The sequence below is a fragment of the Protopterus annectens genome, chromosome 5.part0, assembly GCF_019279795.1.
Source record: "Protopterus annectens isolate FY-2018-M chromosome 5.part0, PAN1.0, whole genome shotgun sequence".
Classification (NCBI taxonomy): Eukaryota; Metazoa; Chordata; order Ceratodontiformes; family Protopteridae; genus Protopterus; species Protopterus annectens.
The window spans coordinates 496,052,172-496,079,115 of record NC_056735.1 but is presented as its reverse complement, the minus strand read 5'-3'; the positions used below and the strand labels follow the sequence as shown (position 1 = coordinate 496,079,115).

General features: G+C 42.1%; 1 protein-coding gene across 1 annotated transcript in view; it reads right to left on the bottom strand.

Annotated features, from left to right (window-relative positions):
• SLC38A10 (solute carrier family 38 member 10) overlaps positions 1 to 26,944 on the bottom strand; it is a gene marked incomplete in the record, with an annotated part of 1,157,663 nt that overhangs the window by 647,640 nt on the left and 483,079 nt on the right. The window contains 1 exon segment of the mRNA XM_044072422.1: positions 25,915 to 26,097. Within this exon segment, the coding sequence (XP_043928357.1) occupies positions 25,915 to 26,097 (183 nt within the window).

Sequence of the window (26,944 nt, the reverse complement as noted above, 5' to 3'; positions counted from 1 at the left end):
CCTGCTCCTTTCCTTCTTAGAAAACCAGCAGGTGCAGCTACAGTTTAACATTTCTGTTGCCTTTTTCATCTGTGTTAGCTGTCTCCAGAGAGTGCTACCACTACAGAACTCCCACACTGTGCAAAGATGTGGTTTCGGGAAATCTATTTCTGGCCTTAATTTCCTCTCTACAGAGTGGAGATAAGTATATTTTTCCTTCTAACATTGCTCCTATTTTTCATGTCAGCACTCCATTTGCCCTTTTGATTATCTGCAACACCAGTTATGTGCATAAAAGTTTGAGAACAAGAGGATGCCTATATCTCTCCTGGAACAGTTCACTCAACTGAGAATAAATCTGCCGAGTAACTCATGGCTGAAGCTGACTGATCAAAAAAAGAAGTTATGTTCTTACCATATGTTCCATCTGTGTTGTTGTTGATCATTGATTCATGACTGATGGGTATTGGTTCCATCCTCGGAATCGAGTCGGCCGTTATAACAAGCTCGCACCAGCCAGAAAACTCTCATGCTAAGCTTACCCACAGTGCCTCTCTCAATATCACCGCAGACTGAGGTTGCCTGCAAGAAAGAAAGCAGAGGCTTTGTCTCAGCAAATTCCCTATCACGAGGCTAGGACCAAATCCGAACCTCCAGGAGTTTTTCGGAGGGGGTAGGAGGGTGGGATGTCATGAATGAGTGAAGATCAACAACACAGATGGAACATTATCGTAAGAACATAACTTCTTTATCTGATGTCATTAGTCTTCATTCATTCATGACTGATGGGACACAGTCTCTAGCTATTTTATGTCCTGGGAGGCCCTATGGAAGGATATTCCTGAGCACCATTGAGCCAAAGGATGCCCTCCCCCTGGAGACCAAGTCCAATTTGCAATGAGTGATAAAAGTATGAGTGGCCCATGTGGCTGCTGCACAAATGTCATCCATGAAAGCTCTTAAATGGAAGTGAATAGATGTCGCAACTGACCTGGTTGTGTGTGCTTTGACGTTAGTTAGTAGGAGGACTTTGTTCTGTTGGTAGGTAAAAGAAATATGATCTCTCAGCCATTTAGCTAGGGTTACTTTAGAAACAGGTTTTCCCAATTTTGGTCCCAAGAAGGATTAGAATAATTGGTTAGATTTTCATAGTGAATTAGTCCTGTCCAAGTAGAAACTTAATTGTCTATGGACATCCAACAAATACAAGCAATATTCTCCTTTATTAGAAAAATTGGGGAAGAAGACTGGCAGATCGATTGATTGACTGATAGTCAAATCCAAAATAACTTTGGGTAAGAAGGAGGGATTAGTCCGAAGTGATATTCTGTCTTTATGGAAAACCATGTAAGGTTGTTTTGTGCATAAAGCTTGCTGTTCAGATATTCACCTTGCTGAGGCAATTGCTACCAAGAATAGAGTTTTCCAAGATAAAAATTTCATATCGCAAGTGGCAGCTGGTTCAAAGGGAGGATGGTTTGCAGAACTAGTGTCAGATTCCAAGGTTCGATTGGTTCCTTGAAGGGTGATCTAATATGTATAATGCCTTTCAAAAAGATCTTACAGAGATGGTGAGATATTAAAGAGGAGTCCTCGAAGCCATTGTGGAAGTTTGAAACAGCCGCCAGGTGTACTCAAATAGTGGAAGCTGCCACTCCTGAATGAAGGAGATTCAATAAATAGTCCCATACACAACTAACAGAAGCTGAAAAGGAGTCTATCCCTTTTTCTTGAGACCAAACTATGAATCTTTTCCATTTACTGAGATAAAGTTTCCTGGTGGATGGCTTATGGGAAGCCAGAAGGATGTTTCGTACAGAGGAGGATACATTATTCTGCCAGGCAATTACTGGAAGTGGAGGAACCAAGCTGTCAGCTTGAGACTCAAAATTTTTGGATGGAGCAACACTTGTGGGTGCGACAGTAAATCGGGAGTTGGATCCAGAATCCACAGTCAGTGGACTAGATGAGGCCAAAGGAAGGGAAACCAAACTTGTAGGGGCCAATATGGTGCAATGAGGATCACTCTGCTTCTCAACTGAAAAGCTTTCTTTAGGAATTGTGGGATCAGAGGAAGAGGAGGAAAAGCATAAAGAAGTCCCATGGGCCAATCATGTATTAGAGCATCCCTCGGGGACTGCCCCTGAGGGGGGATTAGCGCAAAGCAGCTGCTGTATTTGTGGGTGATACGAATAAATTGCAGCAAGGTTGCCCCAGTGGTTGAAGATCTTCGCCGCTATGACAGGATTGAAGGACCACTCGTGAGGCAGGAGAATGCATCTGCTCAGCTGGTCCACAGTCACGTTGGAATTCCCAGGAATGTGCATTGCTATCAGAAAGCAGTAGGAAGATAATACCCATTGCCAAACTCTCATGGCTTCTCGACACAACAGATAGGATTTGGTTCCACCCTGTTTGTTGATATATCAGACTATGGACATGTTGTCCGAATGGATAGCAATTGTCCCTGAATTTAGGACAGATTGGAATACTCGCAACACCAGAAGCAGTGCCCTCAGTTCTAGAACATTGACATGCAGGTTGACCTCCACAGGGGGACCAAGTGCCTTAAACTGTCTTTCACTGGAAATACCCCAGCCCCACCCCCACCCCATCAGGGATGCATCAGTGGTAACTATGGTCTTGGGCTGACAGGGTGAGAAGGGACGGCTCCATAAGTAATTTTCTGGCTTCATCCACCAATTTAAGTCTTGCCTGCATCAATTTGTTATGCGGATTGGAAAGGACATAGGATGAGTTGAAGTGGACCACAGTGATGCTAGGAGCCATTGCAGAAGTCTCATCTGTAGTCTTGCTAGATACGATAGTAATCATTGCTGCCATTGATCCTAGTAGTTGAAGGACTGCATGAGCTGAGACCTTGTTGTGGAGAGAGTATCACTCAGAGCTGAGAGCTTAGTCTTTGGAGTCTGTGAAGTGGGAGGGTGACCTGGCAAGACTTGAGTGTCGAAAGTTGCTCCTTTGAATTCTAGATTTTGAGTAGGTACCAATTTGGACTTTTCTTTGTTTATTGAGATCCTACAGGATCTTGCTAGATGTAGGGTGTAGTGCAGGGCTAGAAGCAGCAGATGTTTGGTAAGGGCGGTAAGGAGCCAATCGTCAATAGTCTCAAGTGAGCTGTTACCACTGCCATACATTTGTTGAACACTCTGGGGACTGTATAGAGACCAAAGGGCAGCATTCGAAATTGGCAGTGATTGGCTCCCAGATGGAAGCGGAGGAATCTCCTGGAGCATTTGTCAATTTTTATGTGATAATATGCATCCTGGAGATCTATCGAGCACATCCAATCATCTTTCTCCAGGAACAGGAGGATGGACTGAACCATGACCATCTGGAATTTTGTGTGCCTGACAAACTTGTTTAGGATGTTGAGGTCCAAAATTGGCCTCCAGTCCCCTGTCTTTTTTGGCACTAAAAAGAACCTTGAGTAAAATCTGGATTCTATCTGGTCTAGTGAGACTGTATGGATGGCTATTTTTAGATGCAGCTTTTGAATTTAAGTGATGTGATAACCTCTGGTAATCATCATCTGCACCCAAGAATCTGTCGTTATGCATTGCCAGGCAAGGTGGTGCAGCGAAAAACATCCCGACGTCTTCCAGAGGTAAGCAATCAGGCCACTCTTCAGGAGCACTGATAGGGCTGCTCAGAGAAAGAATCCCTGGATCCCTGATTATGCGGACCCCCTCTGCCTCAGGAGGGATATCTTCCTGATGAGTTTCCACCTCTGCCCAGGGAGGAAAGCTTGTCATATGTGTCGCGGAAAGGACCCAGGGACTTTTTGTACCACAACTTTCCACTCCTCTGATTCCTAGAATAGGATCACTGGGAAGTAGAAAAACACACAACCATGGCAGACAGGGTCTTGCCGTCCTTTTCATACCTAGCTAGTGTGTCTTATACCTTTGGTCCAAAAAGGCAGGAAGAGTCAATGGCAGCCTTGACAAAGGAAGACTTAAAAGGGTCCACAAAGTCACATAAGCACATCCAGGCGTGACGTCTCATGATACCGCCTGCACCCGCTGGTCTCTTTGGTAGTATAAGAGATCAACCGCATGGACGAAATAGATATGGATTCCATGGTGGCAAGCTGTGAAGCAACTTTGTCACGTACCTCATCAGATACTGCTCCTTCTAGGGTTCCTGAGAGTTCTGTGATCAGGTCTCTCTGGAGATGGGTAAAGTGTGTCAAGTAATTCAAGGATCGAATGGCAAAGGTTGATAAAGCATACACACACTTCCCTAGTCTGTCCATCGTCCGAGGCTCTCTGTTTGGAGGATGGACAGTAGGACTCTCCTCAGCGAGTTCTTTCCTAGTGGCCACCACCACCACCACCATAGCGTCTACTGCTAAGCCTTTGGACCAATGAGGATGATCCTCTGGAGGGGAGAGACTGATCCCCTGGAAGGGAGAGAATTTTGTCTGGTCTCTGGGGGATAGGCTCAACGGTGTCAGGACTCTTCCAGGTGTGCTGCACGATGAGCTGGCCTACATCATCTGCAGGTGGGGTCACCCAGGAAGTAGAGGGTCGAGCATGAAAAGCCTGCAAGAATACAGACTCCTCAGAAGGGTTGGAGAACTTCATCTCCCGCTGCTTTAAGATTTCTTTTATGTTCCCAAATGAGACATCCTCAGGGGGTGACTGTGGGGACCCTTCCCCCTCATCATAGTATGTATCTTTGGTAAGGGATTCTTCAGGGGAATCCACGTGCTTCCTCTTGCACCATCTCTTGCAGGGTGCTTCCTCAGCGGGGGCATCTGAAGAGGAGTCTGAAGAGAGGGTGCCCTGTGGTAGGGTATCTTGAGGTTCCTGCGCTCGATGTCCCAGGGTAGTGAGCTCTGTCAGCTGTGATTCAGAGGCCATGTATATGTGGCCTTCGGGCACCAAAGGAACCAGCTGCGAGCCTGTTGAGGCAAGTGCCCTCTCCATCACCTGGAAAGCAGGCCCACCCGAAGTGGGATGGGAGCCTGGAACCGAGAAAGACAACCTCGGGACCGGAGTCACACACCGCTCCGATGAGCCCACCCCAGGGAAGGAGCCACGAGAGGACTTGGTGCTATCAACAGGAACAGGAACCATAGTAGACAGCGCCATATAAAAAAGAGGCGCCATACTAGGGGTCAGGATGCTGACAGACCAGTCACGATGCCGAGGATGGGTTGGCTCATATTGAGTTAAGGACCATAGGGTAGGCTCAGGATCCATGGTAAGATCTACTAATGCAACCAAAGAAGCTGGAACTGGGATAGGCAGCAGCATCAAGGGCTCTAATACCTTCAAGGAGTTTGAAGGAGGAATATATGTCAGTCTGTGGAGAAAATTCCTTGGCTCTGGGTGGGAGGGAGGATTTAGAAAAGTTGGAATTCCTCTGCTTGCCAGGAGCTGATCCACGAGTCTCAATATGTTGAGTTCCGAAAGGTTTTTGGATAAGTGGGTTGACATACCCGATGGAGAATCAGGCCGTTCAAGAAATGGGCTCAATTGTTGTTCAAACAAGGGATCTACTGAAGGGGAATATCAGGTTGGAGGTAAGGTTTCTCCCTTCGGCACCGTGGTCAAAGGACCAGTAGGTTGCATTGGGAGGGGGGGATTGTGACCTGAACTGGAGAGATTATTTTTGGTGCAAAGAGGGGCATTGATACCATAGCAGTGGTTGGTACCGTAGGTGTTAAGTCCTGGTCAGTTCTGTAGCAGATGAGGGCACCATAGATGGAGTTTAAGGCTCCAGTGCCGAAATGGGTGCAGAAGTCAATTTCGGATGTTTTGGTTTCATTTCCATGGGGGACTTAACAGATTTGGGCTCACTGGTATGAGGAGAGGAAGGTACAGACTGACTCCTCTTCTTATGATCCTTTTCAGGAGGGGTTGAGACCTCTGCCTCAGATAAAGCCTCCAAGAAAGGCATTTTCAAGAGACCTTTCAATATTAATTTGTTCTTTCTCTCAGCCAATGTGTGGACACTAAAGTTTACACACACATTTTAAAATGCCAGGTTTTTGTGATATAAAAAAATGAGACCACAATAAATCATTTAAACCACAATAAATCATTTAAAAACTTTTCCCACCTTTAATGTGACCTACAACCTGTACAATTCAATTGAAAAACAAACAAATCTGATGGGGGGAAAAATATAAAAAATAAAAAAAGTACAATAAGCTGATTGCACAAGTGTGCACACCCTAAAACTAATACTTTGTTGAAGCACCTTTTGATTTAATTATAGCATTCAGTCTTCTTGGGTAGGAGTCTATCACCATGGCACATTTTGACTTGGCAATATTTGCCCACTCTTCCTTGCAAAAGTGCTCTAAATCTGTCAGATTGCAAGGGCATCTCTTGTGCACAACCATCTTCAGGTCACCCGACAGATTTTCTATTGGATTTAGGTCTGGGCCCTGCCTGGGCCAGTCCAAAACTTTAATTTTCTTCTGGTGAAGCCATTCTTTTGTTGATTTGGATGCATGCTTGGGGTCATCGCTGTGTTGAAAAGTGAAATTCCTCTTTATCTTCAGCTTTCTAGCAGATGCCTGAAGGTTTTGGGCCAAAAGAGACTGGTATTTGGAACTTTTCATAATTCCCTCCACCTTGATTAAAGTCCCAGTTCCAGCTGAAGAAAATCAACCCCAAAGCATGACACTGCCACCACCATGCTTCATCGTGGGGATGGTGTTCTTTTGGTGATGCGAAGTGTTGTTTTTGCGCCAAACGTACCTTTTGGAATTGTGGCCAAAAAGTTCAACCTTGGTCTCCTCAGACCATAACACATTTCCCACATGCTTTTGGGAGACTTGATGTATTGTTTTGCAAATTTTAGCCAGATCTGGATGTTTTTCTGTGTAAGAAAAGTTTCTATCTTGCAACCCTACCCCATAGTCCAGACATATGGAGAATATGGGAGATTGTTGTCACATGTAGTATACAACCTAGTACTTGCCAGAAATTCCTGCAGCTCCTTCAGTGTTGCTGTAGGTCTCTTGGCAGCCTCCCTGACCAATTTTCATCTTGTCTTTTCATCAATTTTGGAGGGACGTCCAGTTCTTTGTAATGTAACTGTTGTCCCATATTTTCTCCACTTTTTGATGACTGTCTTCACTGTGTTCCATGGTATATCCAATGCTGAGGAAATTATTTTGTACCTTTCTCCTGACTCATTGCTTTCAACAATGAGATCCCTTTGATGCTTTGTAAGCTCTCTGTGCACCATGGCTTTTGCTGTAGCAGGCAACAGAGTAAATGTCAGGAAAATCCTACTAAGACAGCTGAACTTTATTTGGGGTTAATCAGGGTCTCTTTAATTGATGGCAGGTGTGTACTCAAGAAGACTGAATGCTGTAATTAAACACCAAAGTATTAGTTTAAGGGTGTGCACACTTATGCAACCAGCTTATTGTACGTTTTGGTTTTTTTTTTAATATTTTTCCCCTAACAGATTTGTTAGTTTTTCAACTGAATTGCACAGGATATATGTCACATTAATGATGGAAAAAGTTTTTAAATGATTTATTGGGGTCTCATTTTTTTATATTACAAAAGCCTGGCATTTTAACAGGGGTTTGTAAACTTTGTATATCCACTGTAGGTTGCATGGGGGTTGAACTTTCAAGTGTGGAACACCAAGACAATAAACACAGGACAAACGTCTGTTGGAATTCGGCATTTTCCTGCCACACTTATCGCATTGTTTAAAAGCTGTTGTTGCCTTCTTACAGCCATTATCACAAACGGTCTATAATTCAAATACCAAATCACAATAGCAATGAGGGAAAGGCCCTGTCAGAACAACAGCAGAAGTAACAGAGGCTTTTACACACACACACACACACACACACACACACACACACACTCACACACACACACACACACACACACAGTCAAGAAAAGAAATTTTATTTTTTTTTTTTTTTAGTTACCAACAATGATAATAAAGAATACCAACGGGTAAAGGGAAGGAAAAAAGAGGGGGGGGGGGTACCAACAATGTTATTAAAGATTACCACAGAAGTAAGGGAGGTGCCTGTACCACCAATGGTATGAAGAAATACCATAATTTGTTAAGGAATCAGGAAAAGAAACACTCAAAACAGATAGAAAGGGTAAGCAAACTATCAACGACTACTACTAGTAATAAAAAAGGAAAAAATCTCAAAGGTAGAGAAAAAGAAGTTATGTACTTCACCATAACGTTCCATGTGTGTTGTCAATCTCATCCTCATTCTGTACTTTTTGGGTTTGGAACCGATCTTCGTTTCTGACTCGGCTGTTTACAAAAACTGGAGGTCTTCAACTAGCTTGTGGCTGAAACCCTATCCCATGATGCTCTAGGAAACTCCTCAGATCTTGTTTGCTGATATAACAACATATACCAGAAGGTCTAATTTCATGTCTATTAGGTCAGAGAACATTATTTTTGTCCAATTGTAACCGCTCAGTCCTCCAGGAACCAAAGGTTGGGGGAAGGAGGGCGGGATGTAAGAATGAAGGTGAGACAGACAACATACATGAAATGTTATGGTGAGTACATAACTTCTTTATATGATGTTGTCCTATCTCGCCTTCATTCTGTACTGGTTGGGACAGCATCCCTTGCACCATCTTTCTCAGGTGGTTCAAGGGAGTATATTCTTTAGAACAGTGGACCTAAAAGAGGCCCTGTCCCTGAAGGCCAAATCCACTTTGTAACGAGTGATAAAGGTATGAGGCCTTGCCCATGTTGCTGCAGCATAAATGGTATCAATTGGTAATTTTGCCCGAAAGGCAGCAGAGGTTGCTATAGCTCTTGTAGAATGACCTTTTATCTTTTTGGAGAGTTCTTAGTTCTGAGATTTGTAAGTAAAAGTAATACAATCTGATAACCATTCAGAAAGAGTGACTTCAGACACTGGAGCACCTTTCTTAGGGTCTGAAAATGATACAAATAGTTGGTCGGATCTTCTGAAGTCCTTTGTCCTATGTATACAGAAATGCATTTGTCTATGCACATCTAGTTGGTGTAGTTTATATTTTGCCTTGTTGCCATAGCTGGGAAAAAAGACTGGAAGTTCTATAGATTTATTCAGATTAGATTTAGAGCATACTTTGGGTAAAAAGGATGGATTTGTTCATAGGGATACCCTGTCTTTGTGGAAAAGTACATAGGGCGGCTTTGTCGACAATGCTTGTAATTCTGAAACTCTTCTGGTGAAAGTGATGACTATCAAAAGAATTGTTTTCCATGTCAAAAACTTTAGGTCACAGGATGATGCGGGTTCAAAAGGGGGGAGAATCAGACGGGATAAGATAAAATTTATGTCCCATGTTATTGGTGGAGCATAATGGGTGGTCTTAATTACTGCCCTTCAGAAAGGCCTTGCATAGTCCATGGTGGTGTGCTTTTGATGTTTTTTGAGACATAAAGTTTTTGTTGCTTGTGGTTGTACTTTTTGTGGGACATTAGATTTGGTCCTGATTCACTTATATGGAAGTTAGATATTACTGCTAATTGGACTCTAATAGTGGCTTCAGCTGCACTTTCATTTAAAAGCTTGGTCAAAAATTCAAGAATGGAAGCTATGGGAACAAAAAAGGGGTTAATGTCGTTATTTTTGGCCCAATCAGAAAATCTTTTCCATTTGCTTATGTATAATTTCCTTGTTGAAGCCTTACGGAGATCAGATTAAGATATGTTTCACTGACTGGGAAAGGTTAGGGAGCCTGGCTAGGATTGGAATCGGAGCAACCATGTTTGTCAATTTGAGGGCCTGATGAGAGGGATGTAGCATACCTGACGCATGAGTCAGATGGTGCGGAACTGGGTCCAGAATCCACAGCTCCTCCTGTAAATGAGGCCACAGGAAGGGGAACTAGATTTGGTGAGGCCACTATGGGGCAACAAATATTAAGTTCTTTCCCAATGAGCTGGCTTTCTGAAGAACTTTGGGTAATAATGGGAAAGGAGGGAAGGCATAGAGGAGACCAGAGAGTCAACCATGTACAAGTGCATCTCTTGGTGACCCCCCCCCGGGGGGGGGGGGATTAGGGCAAAAAAGCTGCTGCATTTGGCATTCATGGACATAGCAAAAAGGTTGCAGCAAAGCTGGCCCCATCTGTGGAAAATCATCTCTGCTACCTCTTGTTTTAGGGACCACTCATGAGGCATTAGGATCGCTCTGCTGAGTTTGTCTATCACGTTGAATTTCCCCGGGATGTGTGCTGCTATCAGAAAGCATTGGGAGCAGGTAGCCCACTGCCATACTCTCAGGGCCTCTTGGGAGAGAGAGTCGGACCTGGTTCCTCCTTGTTTGTTTATGTACCAAACAATTGACATGTTGTCCATCTGTATTGCAATAGTTCCAGCAGAAGAGAGTCCTGGAATGCTTGCAACGCTAAAAGCACCGCTCTCATCTCTAGGATATTGATGTGCAAATGGGCCTCATGTTCCTGCCAAGTGCCTTGAACTGTCCTTCTTAGATAATGCCCCCCCTCTCCATCTGAAAAGTGTCCATGGTCACTGTGGCCAAAGGATGAGGGTGAAGAAAGGGGCAGCCTAATGTTACATGACTGGAGTTTAGTAACCATCGAAGGTCCTTCTTGCAGGATTTGGTTATCAAGATCTTGTGGGACATGGGTAGTTCCTGCATAGACCACTAAGTGAAAAGTAGCCCCTGAGGTATTCACCTGTGGAGGCATGCCAATGGGATCAGTGTAATTGCAGCTGCCATTGTTCCCAGTACTTTGAGGATTGTTCTTGCTTGAACTTCTCTTTTGGGAAGAATGTTTAAGATTTGGGATTGTAAGACTTGAACCCTTTCAGAGGGAAGTTTTGCCACCATACTTCTTGTGTGTAAATCTGCTCCTATACAGACAGTATGCTGAGAAGGCAACACAACAGACTTTTCATAATTTACTGTGATCCCCAGGTGACAGCAAAGCTGTAAAGTGGTATCTCTTGCTTTTGTTAGTAGATGCTCGGTGGTGGCAGTTAGGAGCCAATTGTCTAGATACGGAAACACTCGGAATCCTAGATGTCTCAAGTGAGCCGTGACTACTGCCATACACTTGTTGAAAACTCTAGGGGCTGTATTGAGACCAAAGGGCAGAGCTCAAAACTGGTATTGACTGGCCCAGAGGCAAAAGTGCAAATAACTCCTGAATCACCTGTCCATCTTTATATGGTAGTAAACATCCTAGAGATCTATGGAGCACATCCAATTGTCTTTTCCCAGAAAGGGAAATACTGACTGCAGTGTTACCATCCGTAATTAGAAGTTATGTACCCATAACGTTTTCCATATTTAGTTGTCTCTCTCGCCTTCTTTCTTTGCTGGATGGGTCATCGGCCCACTAGCTCAAAGAGTCACTAACATCTTCGCTTTCTTCACTGATTTGTTTAATCTGCTGAGATCCAGGATGGGTCTCCAGTGTCCTGTTTTCTTTGGAACTAAAAAGAACCTAGAGTAACTTCCGGATCCTATTTGGTCTGCGGGGACTGTTTGGATGACTCTTTTTCTAGCAACTTTTTGATTTCTGGAGTTGCCTATTCCCTCTGACTGGGTGGAATGTCTGGGATGTTCCTTATGTTTTGGACAGGGAAGGAAAAGGGTATGGAGTAACCTCTGGATACGATTTTTTTGTACCCACTTGTCTTTTGTGATTTTTAGCCAGGCTTCTGGGTATAAAGATAAGCTATCCCTGACTCCCACCACAGATGGACAGACGGGCCTCCTTTCAGGAGTGCTGAAAGGGCTTGCCAAAGAAGGATTCCCTGTTGCCCGTGGCCGGTCTCTTCCATTATTGCCTACCCTTCTGCCCCTGGGGGAAGGCTCACCACATGTGTCTTGAAAAATTCTCTGGGATTTTTGAAACCACATTTTTCCTCCCTTTTGGATAAGGCCTAGAAGGTAGGGAAAAACTAACTCCTATGGCAGACAGAGTTTTTCCTTCCTGTTCACACCTGGTTAGTGTGCCTTTGACTTTGGGCCCGAACAAGGACGAGCCATCAAAGGAGGCATTAACAAAGGATGACTTAAAGGGCTATGCAAGGTACACAAACACATCCAGGAATGTCTCCTTAGGGAAATTCCTGAACCCGCTGCCCTACTCACTCCATCACCTGCATAGGAAATGAGTCTCATGGAGGAGTTTACCACTGAATTCAAGGTGGAGAGCTGGGAAGACACTATCGGATACTCCCGCAGCTACTGAACCCTGGAGAGTATCTCCTAGCTCCATCAGGAGATCTCTCTGTAACCTGGTAAAATGTGTAAGGTAATTCAGGGGCCTGAGTGTAAAGGTCACTGAGGAGAAGGTGCACTTTCTTTATCTATCCATCGTACAAGACTCTCTGCTCAGGGGATGGAGAGAAGAGGAAATCTGACAATTCCTTCTTGGTCGCAGCCACCACCACCATAGCATCTACTGGGACACCTTCTGTAAGAAAAGTTTTATCATTGGGTGAAGTAATGAATTTATTTGGCCTCCAGGGAACAGGCTCCACTGAGTCTGGAGACTCCCATGCCTTTCGACAAACTAGATCCATGAGTTCATCGAAAGGCGGAAACACCCAAGTGGTGGAAGGGTGAGACCCAAAAGCCTTCAGGTAAACGGACTCCTACTCAGAAAGGCTGATGGACTTCCAGCCACCTCTCTGCTTAACTATTTCTAGGAAGTCTGCAAGCTAGACATCCTCAGAGGGTGACCGTGGGGACCCTTCTGACTCATCAAGGTCCGTGTCAGATGTGACTGACTTTTCTGGGGAGGCCAAGTGCTTCCTCTTACATAATCTCTTGTGAGGGACCTCTTCAGAAGGGTATTCTGGAAAGGTTTCGAAAGAGAGGGGTTCACCCAATGGGGCATCCTGAGGCTGTGGGTCTCCACGTCTGTGTGGATGCGGCTGTGCGGAGACGGACATCAGTGCCTTTGGGGGAGGAATGACTTGGTCTGAGAATGGAGCTGCCTATGGGGACAGAGCTCTCCTCATTGCCTTGAAAGCCCCTCTCCCATGGTCTGAAGAAGCTACCTGCTCTGAAGAACTAGAAGGCATCCCTGGCACCACTGGGGTTGGCTCCAAGGCTGATGTAGGCGCCAAGCTCTCCTGTGCTGAGGCAACGAGAGGCAAGTTCGGATCTGACAAATGTCAGATCTGACTGTCCTCCCTGGACTTGACCGGAGAACATTGGCTCCTAGACTCCTCGAGCTCAGACGGCATCGAGGAAGTCAGAGCGGTAGTCAGGGTCGAAGATCCTGGTGCAGGTCTCGGCTCTGATGATTCCACTTTAATCAGCTCCATGCATTCCAGCTCAGAGGTTCCAAGCTGGGTCGGAGGAGGAATCGATGTTGGCAGAGTAGGCTCAGTCAGTTCCGAAGCCCTCTGGGTCGGCTCCAACAACAATTTGGCTACAGCCAGTGTGTTTCAAAAGTCTGCGTACCACCCGATCTACATCATCGTCTGAAAGGCTCCTGGAGGTTCGAGAGGAGGGGGCTGGAGATCTTGAAACCTGCAGAAAAGGAGATCTTAGTGCTGGAAAAACTGGTTCTAGTACTGGGGACCGGCTCCAAGCTTGAAACACCAAAGGCTCTGAAACTGAAGGAGCCGATGTGGATGGTTTCTCAGGCTTGACAGATTTCGGGTGTGATGATGGCATCTTCAATAACTTTTCTATCTGTTCCAAATGAGGTGTTGAAGACGAAGAAGATCTTATTCTTGATTTCTCGGAATTTGAGGAGGGAGAGGTCTGTTTTGTTGGACTTTTACCTTCTACTATGGCCTTTGAAAAAGAAGTCTTTAATAGCCCCCTAAGAATCAATTTATTCTTCCTTTCAAGAAGAACCTTGGAACTAAAAGAGTGGCAAATCGCACAAGACTCTTATAAATGTACTGCTCCAAGGCAGTACACACACACAGTATGATTATCTGTCATTGACATTTTTTGACTACATTTGGAACATTTTTTGAAACCCGAAGGTTTGGCATCTTTGGTCCGCTTTGACATTTTAAAGGCCAAGAAAAAATACCACCACCACCTCAAAAGGGTACATTTTTGTTATATCAGAATATAAAAACACACACACACAGGGAAAAGTCCTCTAACTTTATGGGCCCTCTAACTTAAACGAGCTAGCTTAGGTTATACAACAATCCACCAACAAAGAAGTTATTAAACAAATTATCCAACTCTAGTAATACACATGGAAAGGAAAAAACCCTCTAATTTAAATGGGCCAAGCAGCCCTCTAACTTAAACAAGCTGGTTTAATAGAGAAAGGGAAACTAAGCAAAAAGCACATGCTAAGGCAAACAACACTGTATCTGAGCAGGCTTTACCTATATACAAGTGTAGCCCTGTAAGAAAAAACAGTTCTACGTTATCCGAATATAATAGACTACTTTAAACAGCTCAAACAACGCACACTAAGGTTATCTAAATATAACACACTACTTTAACAGCTCAAACAACAAGCCTAAGAAAAGCATTTTAAAAAAACAGTTGGAAAAGCCGGGATAGGGTAGATATATAGGCCTTCAGAAAAACAATGGCCAACACTCAAAGCAGCCAGAAGAAAATACATGAACACAGCCTATGTTGTTAATCAAGGTTAACCAATTTTACTAATCTAAAGAACTACTAAGTAATCCAAGAGAAAAACTATCAAATTTTGCAATAAGCACTAGAGAAGAAAAATCACTTAGCTAGAGCCAGTGTGAAGCACTCTGATCTTGTTTAGCGGCAAACGAGATCTGGGAAGTTTCCTAGAGCATCATGGGATAGGGTTTCAGCCACAAGCTAGTTGAAGACCTCCAGCTTTTGTAAAACAGCCAAGTCGGAACAGAGGATTGGTTCTGAACCCAACCAGTAAAGAATGAAGGCGAGACAGGACAACATCATATATATTATTAAAGTTAGAACTGAAAATCTAAATCACTTAGCTTGAGTGCTGGCCTGATGTGTCTTGATACTCTAAGCGGCAAACGAGATCCGAGGTGATATGGGTAAGCTTAGCTTGAGAATTTTTTGGCTGGCACGAGCTTGTTAAAATGGCCAACTCGGTTCTGAAGACGGAACCGAGACCCATTAGTCATGAATGAATGAAAATTAACAACATCAGATCTGTAGTTTGTGAACTTCTGTCCATAAGAAACACAAGGATGGAAAGTTTCTACTGGTATTCTAGGTATCATGGCTGTACATGACAATTTGAGGTACTACAATCTCATAGCTCTTGCATACAGTTAAGGGGAATATGTGGTTAGGGGTGGCAGCGATCTCCCCAAAGGAAAGAGGCCAGGGTGCTCTCCTACCCACACAGTTTAGACCAATTTAATTTTTCTAATTTTCAGCACAATGAAGTTCACTGGCCTGAAGTTCAATACGGTACAGCTGAACCATTTTTTCCTATTCTAATTCACATTAATTCCTATATAACATATGAAATGATTGCTCATATTTCTTTCCTAAATTTACACCTCAACTCTATTTTTCTTTTATTCAAATACAGTGACATCCATAGGCGCCAGAAGCTGTTGAAGACTGGGGGTGGGGTGGAGGGTGAGAGGGGCACTTAGTGATCTAAAAAGGGCAATTTTTTTTTATAACTATTTACTACCACAACATAGGTTCACTTGGATGACATTTTAAGCTTCGCCAACTCCCTTTTGGTGCTTGAATTAACATTTTCTGATTGCTTTTACCTATCCCATGGCTGATAATTTTATATTAGCCCTAGTGAAAATAATTGTGATCATACCATAGATAATATGACGGGACCCTTGCAAGGGATGCAGCATTTAGGAACTGACTCTATTCATTAGTGGCATGAGGAGCAATCCTGGAGTACATTTTCTATTACCCATCCTTAGATCCAAGTTGCATTTGAATTTGGACGGATGAGCTTTGTTTTATTTGTATGGATAATCTGTTCTGGAACAGTGGTAGCCTCTGTGATATATATCCATCCATCCACAACATTCAGTTTAGATACCTGGACTGAGTATTTCTGATGCCATTTGACTTGCTAATGTTCAGTAGGTGCATCTGTATTTGTTCGGAGGATGCCTTTTATGCCAGACATGTCACCTCTAAACACTCTGCAGGATACTGAGTACAGTAATATACCTTTGAGGTGGTCCATCCAAGACTTATTGTTTAGGACTTGTATACTTTTAGAAAGGTATCTCTGAATGTATTCCAATTTTTGCATGGGGCTGGACAGATACATGCCAAAGTGGGAATTGTACAAAATGATTGACCGAATGATAGCTTTGTAAAGGGGGACAACAACATCTCTAGATCTAGTCACAATCAATTTGTTTATAAGCTGTGCAATACAGAAAGGATTTCTTATGACTCTGGGCATATGCTGGTCAAAAGTTATGTCACTGTACACACAAGTTCCCAAATGCCAAACAATTGGGTCAGTTCTCAGAGGGCATTGTCATGATTTTGACACCACTTATTATTTGGGACAAACATTCCTGCATGATCTTCAAGTAATTTTGGGATTCAATAACTGCTCCTAGCTTGCAGTCATTTCAAACTTAGCCAGCCAAAGCCCTTTAGTATTTCCTTTTACTTTTGAGATGTAGAAGCCAAACAGCAAAAGTTTCAGCACCAAACCCTGGGGGACTCCATTGGTGATTGGTCTCTTCCCCTATTTTGATCTCCTGCATCCTGTGAGCCAAGTTGGCACTCCATCTAGTGATGTAAGTGTTTGCTCCTACATTATTCATCTTTTGTACTACACCTGAGTAGGGGATTGTGTCAAAAGGCTTGGCCAGGACAAGGTAATGTGGTGTGAACTGTTTCACCTTCTTCCACAAGAATAAAGTTTAACATTTGCCCATGATTTTGAGCCTTTCACACTTTCCTCTGGGCTGTTTTCAAACACATTTTTAGAGCCATGCATACATGTATGCATTCTTTGATTCACATCCCTGAATGTCTTCTTCTTCTTCTTTCAGCTGCTCCCATTAGGGGTCGCCACAGCAGATCAACTGTTTCCATTTCTTCCTGTCCTCTGCATCTTGCTCTGTCACACCAACCACCTGCTTGTCCTCTCTCACCACATCCATAAACCTTTTCTTAGGCCTTCCTCTTTTCCTGTTACCTAGCAGCTTCATCCTTAGCATCTTTTTCCCCAATATACTCTGCATCCCTCCTCAGCACATGTCCAAACCAACATAATCTTGCCTCTCTGGCTTTGTCTCTAAACCTTCCAACCTGGGCTGACCCTCTAATATACTTATTCCTAATCCTGTCCATCCTCGTCACACCCAGTGCAAATCTTAACATCTTCAACTCTGCCACGTCAAGCTCTGACTCCTGCCTTTTTGTCAATGCCACTGTCTCCAACCCAGATAACATAGCTGGTCTCACTACCCTCTTGTAGACCTTCCCTTTCACTCTTACTGGTACTCGTCTGTCACAAATCACTCCTGACACTTTTCTCCACCCACTCCATCCTGCCTGTACTCTCTTCTTCACCTCTCTTCCACACTCACCATTACTCCCTGAATGTGTTAAATTATATTCCTTCTATAATACATCACCAGTTGTTAGAATGTGTTTTAAATTTGTAGTTTTGAACAGTCTTCTAGTAAGCAATGAAACAAAATGTATGAACCAATAATGACAAAACTACCCAGTTCAGAAAGTTTCAACCATGAAAGGCCACTCAAACTTCTGTCATTACAATCCACCGATATTAGTAAATATGCAAAATCTCTGCAGACGTAAGTCATCTAAATAATTCCACATTAAAGGGATCTGTAACTAATGAAGAGGTTGCTGCTAGGAAACAAATTTATATTTCATTGTTTCATCTACAAATAAAGTGGCCGTTACCCTTGAAGAATAATTTACCTACATTACATTAAAAAATGATAAGCTAGTAATAATGCAACAGGGAATGGATGGCAAACTGATAACCAGTTCATAGTTACTAGGTAATTCCTCCAAAGGAGGACATTCACAGGACTGCAGCATCCACTCCCTTTAAAGTACAACACATATCAGCGATCCATCTGCATACTGTGAGAGTAGAACTCACATCCTTTTGCATCAAAAGTAAGGCTACTACCTGTTGTGCTACTAACAATGTTAACAGACTTGGAATAAGCAGCACTAAACTTCTCTTCCTCTGAAGCTCCCAGCTCCTTGTAAAAATGTTACTTGTTTAACAGGAAAGTCCAACTTGGAACAAAGCCAATTTTCAGCAGAGGCCCAGAGAGAAATGCTCCAGACGCATGTCTTTGTAGCATGGGAGGAAACTGGAGCACCAGAAGAAGCCCACACAAACACAGGGAGGACATGCAGACTCCACACAGATGGGACCCCATCCAAAAATCAAACCAGAGAACCTCTTGCTGTGAGGTGACAACACTACCACTGCACCATCCACTTGATGCAACTAAATCTCTCAATTTCACAGCAGAAGAAATCTGGAAAAAGCCAAAATTTATTTGGGGGGGGGGGGCCCAAACCAGGGACACATTTTAAATATTGCTTGTAAAATGAAAGTTGCTAAAAGTTAACATGCGTATCCAAAAAAGATAGGAAAACTGAATGTTTTGTGTTACAATGTGTTTCCAAAAAAGATAGGAAGACTGAAACTTAAAGGGTTATCATTGTTTAGTGAATTCCATGCTTACTGATTTGCCGGAAAACCACAAATTTTAAGAGGAAAAGACCAAAAGTATGAGCCAAATATTTTGTGAAAATCTTGACAGTTGAGACCTACGGACTAAATTCCCTGAATTATAAGTGGGGGTGTGGGTAGAGAATGCAGGCTGGGTAGAGAATGCAGACTCCAGTACCTAAGGTACAGGGTTTCAGCCTCAGAAATTCTAACCACCAGTTTATTTTTATTTTATTTATTTTTTATTTTACATTTGTTAATCGGGTTAGTCTGACTGAGCTTTTGGCTCATTTTCACCAGAGACCCGGGGAGAAAAGCTCCTCAGGACAAAAAAAACAATTTATTAAATTTAAGCAACATAGTAGTAACAATCAGCTTTAGGATCTTTCAAGCAGAGACCTGGAGAGAAAAAAAGCTCCTCAGGCAATACAATTATACAGAGTATTAACAATTGGCAGACAAGTATGAGAGTTGTTACAAACAAGATTTTAACAATTAGCAGAAGAATATGCGACTAGTTACAATATCATTTAAGCTGCTTAGAGCAAAGTGAGTTAATAGTTAGGCAGATGCTTATTTAAAGTAGGTAGGATCTAGTTGTATAGCAGTTCGGAACAAGAAAGGAAAGTAAGTATGGCTAGTAGGAGATGTAGGGGAAGTAGAGTATAGGAGACAGACAAGGCAAGTAGGTTGTTTTGAGACTGAAAGAATTAAGATAGGTTAGAGATGGAGGAAGGGAAGAGGTACAAGAGGCAGGGGAATAGGGTTAGAGATACATTAAGAGTGAGGTGGTGAAATGGGTGAAAGGATGGTGGTTTCAGGGTGGTTGGCTACAGTGGCAAGACCACTTTGTTTTTAGGTATTTCCTTGTGGCTAACTTGAAACATTTGCTATGCTGGAGGGATTTTATTTCCAAGGGGAGTTGGTTCCAGGATGTAGCTGGGTTACAGTTATAGAGAAAGAAGCCTATTTTGGTTTTGGGTTTGTAGATGTCTAATAATTTTTGATTTGAGCTGCGTAGAGTCCTAGCAGGGAAATATTTGGATTTGATAGTGGAGAGGCTGGGGCAGAAGGAGGGTAGATAGAGGACAGAGCGGATGATTTGTAGTTGGTATAGTTAGAGCAGCTGAGGGAATTCTAGCCAGTCTAGTTGCTGTAGCGCTAAGCAGTGGTGTGACTTGTAGGTTTGGTTAGCTGCAAATCTGGCAATCTTTTTGTAGGTAGTTTCAAGCTTGGAAATAAGTGTAGAATTTACGTTTGTGAACATGTGGCAGCTGTACAAGAATATTGGGAGTAATAAAGCCTAGGAAAGAGTTATTCGGGCAGTGTTGGCCTACTGAAAAGGTGTCCACGTTTCTGATGAGTTCTTTTTACCGAGTTAGTAATATGTAGATCACACTTAAGCTGATCATCTATTGTTACACCTAGCAATTTAGTACTAAATTCAGCTGAGATGGTAGTGTTGTTGCAGGATAAGATGGCAATTGTACTTTTGAGTGTGGTGAGATTTTTAGGGAGTAAGAGTAGGAGCTTAGTTTTTTTGGATTAAGTATTACTTTGTTATCACTAAGCCAGGTCTTAATGGTGTGGAAGGATGCCTGGTTAGTTGAGTGGAGGTCAGTTGCGTTGTCAGCAATGGTTATAACAGTAGAGTCATCAGCATATTGCACAAGAGATGACTGGGGACAAGGAGGAGTAGAGCAAGTTGGTGAAAATATTAAAGAGTAGTGGTCTAAGAATGGACCCTTGGGAGACTCCCATTTGTACAATGAGAGGAGAGGATAGTGCAGAAAGCCATTTAACTGATTGCTGGTGGGTAGAGGAGTACAGGAGGCAGGGGAATAGGGTTAGAGATACATTAAGAGTGAGGTGGTGAAATGATGGTGGTTTCAGGGTGGGTGGCTACAGTGGCAAGACCACCATTCCTATTATTACCATAGAATGTGTAAGAATACTCTACCTCTCACATGGAGAACTCTCTTTATGAAATAACTCTAGTAGAATTTTAAATTTAGAATTTTTAATTTATGTATAATCCTTTTTAGTTTTAACACTGTTAAATTAATTGTAATTGTTGTGCATTGTATTTGAATTTGTCTACTTGAAAGTTTTATAATGTTTAAGTATGTATAATACCTACTGTAATCTATATTGTTCTGGAGCTTTTCTCCCCAGGACTCCATTGAAAATGGGTTCATTTTGGCCCAATGGACTATCCTGGTAAACCAACTGCAAATAAATAAATAAAATAAATAGAGAGATAACTGGAGAACCAGGAGATAGTGTGGGGAGAGAAATGTAAGTTAGTGAGTTTGTCTAGAAGGAGTGGGTGAGAGAGAGTGTCAAAGGCTTCAGAAAGGTCAAGGAATAGGCATGAAACAAGTTTATTGTTATCACGACCGAGGGAGACTGTGTTGATGAATAATATTAGTGCAGTAGTTGTACTATGCTTGGGACAGAAACCATGCTGTGTGGGTGTGAGAAGGTTTTCCTGGTGAAGGTAATGCATTACCTGCTTGTGAATACATTTCTCTAGGATTTTTGAGAGTGGAGAGAGTATGGCAATCAGTCTGAAGTTGGATATGTCTGAGGAGTTACCCCCTTTGTGAATGGGTAGAGTAAAGAAATGTTTCCATACAGTGGTGACATAGGATTCAGAAATGGATCGGTTGATCAAGAGAGATACAGGATAGGCAAGAGGTTCAGAGGCAATCTGCAGGAAATAAGAGGGTAGAGCTTGTCAACAGATGGGGAGCAAGGTTTAAGTTTAGAGAATAATGATTTTACATAGTTAGCAGATACTGCTTTTAGAGAGAAGGAGTTAGAAGGGTTCGGAAGAGGTATAGAGTTTGTGGGGGTGCTAGTGTTGTTTCTGTGGGGGAGAGAATTTATTATGGAGGTTACTGAGTTTATAAAATGATTGTTAAAAAATTTGTTGGCTATGTCTTCAGGCATTGCATTGGGACATGGGTTAGGAGAGGAAGGGCTTCCTGGATGTAGAGTCTGTTTAATAGAGCTCCAGAATTTCTCTGGTTCTTATTTAAGAGTATAGGGAGGATTGGCAGAGAAATTTATTTTGTCATAATGGATGATTTTTTAATTTTATTTCTGAGTTCTTTATATTTCTGAAGAAGAGAAGGGGTCCTAGTTTTAGTCCACATTTTCCAAATCCTATCCCGGTCTTTCATGAGGGTTCTGGTAGATTTAGTGAGCCAGGGAGCAGTATTGGACTTGATTCTAATTGTGTGAAGAGGAGCAAGGGACTTAAGAATGTTTAGGAATGCAGTGTTGAAGGAGTGGACAGCTTAATCTAAAGAAAGAGTGGTGAGGTAAGACCAGTTAATTCTGGAGAGTTGTTGAATAAAGGAGTCAGGACAGCAATGAGAAAGTGAGCGGGTGGTAAGGTGGGGAGTAGGTCTGGTAATTGTTATTGGGCAATGGTCGCCGAGGGCATTTGGAAGGGTTTGGGAGTTATGATAGTTTTGAGGGTGGGAGACCAATATCTAGTCAAGAAGAGAGCTAGGTAGGTGAGATTTATTAATATAGGTAGGGGTTGTGATTAGCTGCTCATACCCATGTATGTTTATACAGGAAGTAGTTTTGGAAACTTGTATTGAAAGCCAATCAATATTTAACATCTCCCAGTATAATTATTTCATTGTGGATGGTCTGTGAGAGGTGAAACAGGATGTTCTCAAGTATGTTAATATTATCACCAGGGGGAATATAGATTGCTGTGATGGTTATGATGTTGAAACTATTAAGTTTGAAGTTGGTCAGTAGGAGTTCACCTGGTGAGGAGGGTAAAGGCTAGTTTGGGACTGATTTGGGAGAGACAATTGGAGTAGAGTATGGAGACTCCTCCTCCTTTTCTTTTTGGTCGATCTAGTCTAAGGATATTATAGCCAAGAGTGATGACTTCACTGTCCAGATGGCGTGGTTATAACCATGTTTCAGTTAGGGTAACTATGTCAGGAGTATAGTTGGCTATCCAAGTATGGAGTTCTTGAACCATATTTACAAGGCTCCTGAGGTTGATAGAGTAGAATTGCACATGTTTTTGTGGGTTGGAGGGGTTGGCAGGTTTAGATACAGGAGGGTTATTGTTCAGGGTAGTGTCTGTAGGTCCTGGGTTCGGATGAATGTCACCTGACAGAAGTAGAGGTTTGTAATGGGGGTTTAATTTGAGTAGGTAGACTTTATTTTTTTGTTTTAAAGGGGAAGGGGGAGATATTTTTATTTTAGGAATGGGAGTGGTGGAGGGAAGGATGGAGGGACAAATTAGTACATAGGGTTGTGGTGTAGTACTAGAGTTAAGAGTGGTGTTTGAGGGATGGAAATAGGGAGTAGGTAACTGTGAGTGACAGGAGGTGAGGTGAGAGAGTATAAGGAGTAGAGAAGGTAAGAGTATAGTTTGAGTTGTAAGAGTCATGTCACTTTATTGGATGTAAAACAGAGGATGAGAGGAAGGGGGTGGGAGTAAAGTATTGGTGTCTTTGACTGAGGATAGTAGGCAAGTGTGGGGAGGAGCAAAGAAGGGAAGTAGTTTGAGGACAGGAAGTAGAGGGGAGGGGGATTTGGGAGGAAGTGAGGGGATGTGGTTGTATGGATAGGTATAAAGGTAATGATATGGGAGGGGAGCAAACGGAGCGGAGCTACACCTACCAAGTAGAACTAGCTAAAAAAAAACTATCAGCTAGTCCAGGGACAGAATAAGCCAGGAAAATGCAGTTGGAACACCTTTATTTAACAAATTTAAACAGGAGAATGTTATTCAGTAGTTTCTAATGGTAGTGAGTGTAGGTAAGAATGTAACAATCAAAAATAGGGGGGGGGGTGAGTATAGGTCGACATGTTCCCACAGTTTAGTGCTCACCCAAGGTTAAAATTCCTACATGCTAAGCAGGAGTTTAATTAAAACAAATCTAGCTAGATACAGGATTTATTATGTATAGTACAGGTAATCAGAGGGAGAAGAATGTCATACTTTCTTTCTGCCTCCCGAGGTAGTTTTTCAGGTTGGTGATTAGTCCAGTAGGTAATGCTTTAGGGTAGCTTGCATTGAGAGGGTAGGTTTAATTATTTTGGAGAAGCAGGGGAGAGAAACTAGTAGAAAGAAATTAAATGGTAGGTGTTCAGTTAAATAGGTTAGATAGTGATTAAGTCACCCAAGAGGACAGTCATATAAAACACAAAATACAAGAATTATCAGCACTTACGTTGGACTATCATGCACTCTAACTAAAAACATACATTTTGCAATGGGTAACTTAGTGTAGTCTAATTCCACATGGCTAGATACTTTTCCTACAATCTAGTAGCCAGTACAATCAAGTGTTCAGCAGAATCTAAGGAAATATGGCTGTTAACTTTCAGTATGAGGAGTACAGCATATCAGGCAATATATAGCAGCATTCACCCAATTCAGGTGCTACTTTAAACAGTACATCTAATCACTATTCAGCATCAAACACAACATAGATCAGCTGTAGTACATACACATTTACTGAGAATACATGCATCCAGGTCGGAAATTACGAGTAAAGCAGTTAGACTATACCTAAGGTGTTAGATGTCTTTCACGCTCTAAAATAAATAGCATAACAAGGATTTAGTAGCTGTCCAACAAAAAATAAACATCCAAACAGTAGAATTCTGTATTCCTTAGGACTCGTAGCCTTAGTAGTTGTGTACACTCATGCAATTTACGAGCAGAAAGTCCTGTACGCAGTTTTAGGAAGCATTACAGGGACTTTTGCCATTTGGAAAGAAACAGTAAAAATAAGCATAATCCAGAGAGTAGCTGTACTGATACACACACACACACACATAAATAAATGGAGCGCAGGCACACACACACACAAATAAATAAATGGAGCGCACACACACACACACACACACACACACACACACACACACACACACACACACACACACACTTAAATACACAAATGGAGCACCAACTACTTAAATACACAAATGGAGCACCATCTACTTAAATAAACAAACAGAGCACCAGCTACTTAAATAAACAAATTGAGCACTAGCTACTGCATTACATAAACGGAGCACACCAGCTACTGAATAAATAAATGCAGCACACCAGCTAGTGAATAAATAAATGGAGCACAGAGCCTTAGGGGGTCCTTACCATGGATGATCTGCCAGCAGGCTTGATGTGATCAGGTAATTGTTTCCGCGCACTTTTGTGTTTAAATAGCGTGTGATGCACGCTTGAGTCCATACAGATCTTGCAACTGTAAAAGTGGGGGGGTGCTCTCTCCCCCCTCGCCCTATGGTTCCGGCACCAATGGTAATATCCCTGTTACAATTCACAAACTCCTGAGTGTCTAACATATCAGAGAATAGTCCATCAAGCTCTCAAAGATTCTACAATACCACTTCACATCACAGCCTAGTTTCTTTCACTACACAGGCCATCACCTTCACTACATCCTTGCCCAGTCTCACATTTTTATCTTTCTCATCAAGTGGCTAACAGAAATGATGTCAAAAGTCTTCAAAAATGTAGTATTATTACCTGCATCTCTCTAGCTGGACAGAGACTTAGTCTAACAATCTAGGTTGGTTTGGTAGGACTTCCTCTTGATGACAGAACACTATCTATTGTCCTGTACAGCATACTTATATATGAAATGCACTATTCGTCCCTCTGTGCTCAAACCACATACATAGCCAAAAGAATGATTCAGCATGTAGAATAAGTGATAATTCATTTTAGACATGTACAACATTTGACAATCAGTACAACAGCTTCACTCACATTGGACACTAATCCCTCTTACTGGGCATGATATTTTCCTTCTTCCCAGAGGAAAAGCACATTATAGAAAAGGCTGGTGTCTCCCTTATTCTGTCTTTCTTACATGCATATACACAGGCACTCCCATCCTAAACGAAGATGAAGAGGCTCAAAACTAGGCAGAGATTAAACAGTCAGATGCAGTAGAAACAGCAATTGTCTCTGTTTATACAAAATGAAAGACTTTGCCTACTGAATGCAATGTCAAAAAATATGCAGAGAGTGAACAAACAGCAGTAAGTGATAGAAAACAATACAAATGATAAAATGCACTGCAAATTAAGCTCTTCAGCCAATGCATATAATTCAAATGTGTCCTCTAAAATACTATCTGACTAGATTATAAAACAAAGCAGTAATACACCTGAAAGTAGAAGGATGTACAAAAAAAAAAGAGTACCAGGGAAGAAAAAAATAAAATAACCACCAAGCTATTTAAATTATCAGCCCAGTTTTGATGAAAATGGGTATTACCTGCTGCTCAAAAAGGAGGGTATTCAATGCCTGCCTGCATGGAAGAATCATCATGGGGAATCCGACAGCAACAGACATCATAAACCCAACTCTGATCATCTCGGTCACCAGATTGGAAGGAAAATTCATTAAAACATTGCCAGCGATGTTTTCTGGGAAACTTATGTAGCCAAAAAATCCAACCTGCAACAAAGAAGGTACTGATTAGAGTTTATACTTTGTTATATGTGAGTGTATATGATATATGTATATGTATGTGCATGTAGCTGATTTTTACATATAAAGTTCTTTGTTCACTAATTGAGTCAAGTAGTGCAATAGTACAGGGTCTCTGATAAACACTAAAAAGGGCCAGAAAAATGCCTTATTTATATCATTATATACCAATTTAAACCCTACTGTTGCCTCCAGGGTTTTCTCCAGGATCATGCAAGTGATACTTCTAGGCATCTGGAATTGCCTGTTCCTATTTATATCAATAATTTCAAAAATAAAAACATGAGTACAAAGGATTAACCCAAATAAAATCACTTTTGCTAGCAGATCTAAGAAACTCTCTCTCAGGCTTTTGTAAAGGGATTTTTTTTTGTACTTCTAAAAGAATTGACAGACCTTCCCCACAATTTCGTGCTGAGGTGTGAAAACTCGCACAGCAGTAAATGATCCTTGCCGTACATTTACAGGTGAAAAGTAGTAGGACTCCAAACTAGGTCTGTCTGCTACTTCAAAATGCCTTCAGCGGGAAGTTTTTTTCACTCTCATGAATTATGCAGAATTAAAATGTGCTTTACTTGTTCCTTAATTATTTTTGTCACGTTCACCCCCCCTTTTTTTTCTATTTCATATTCATTTATACTTTGGTAACCAAGAAAGTGAACTGGTCCCAGGACCCTTTTCAGCCACGACTCCTACTACATTGGCAAAGAGAATAACATGTAATAAATGCACTTAGCAACACGTGCAACACATAGCCAATATGTGACAGTGAATAATTAAAACATTAAGAAACATTTACTAGAATGTATACATT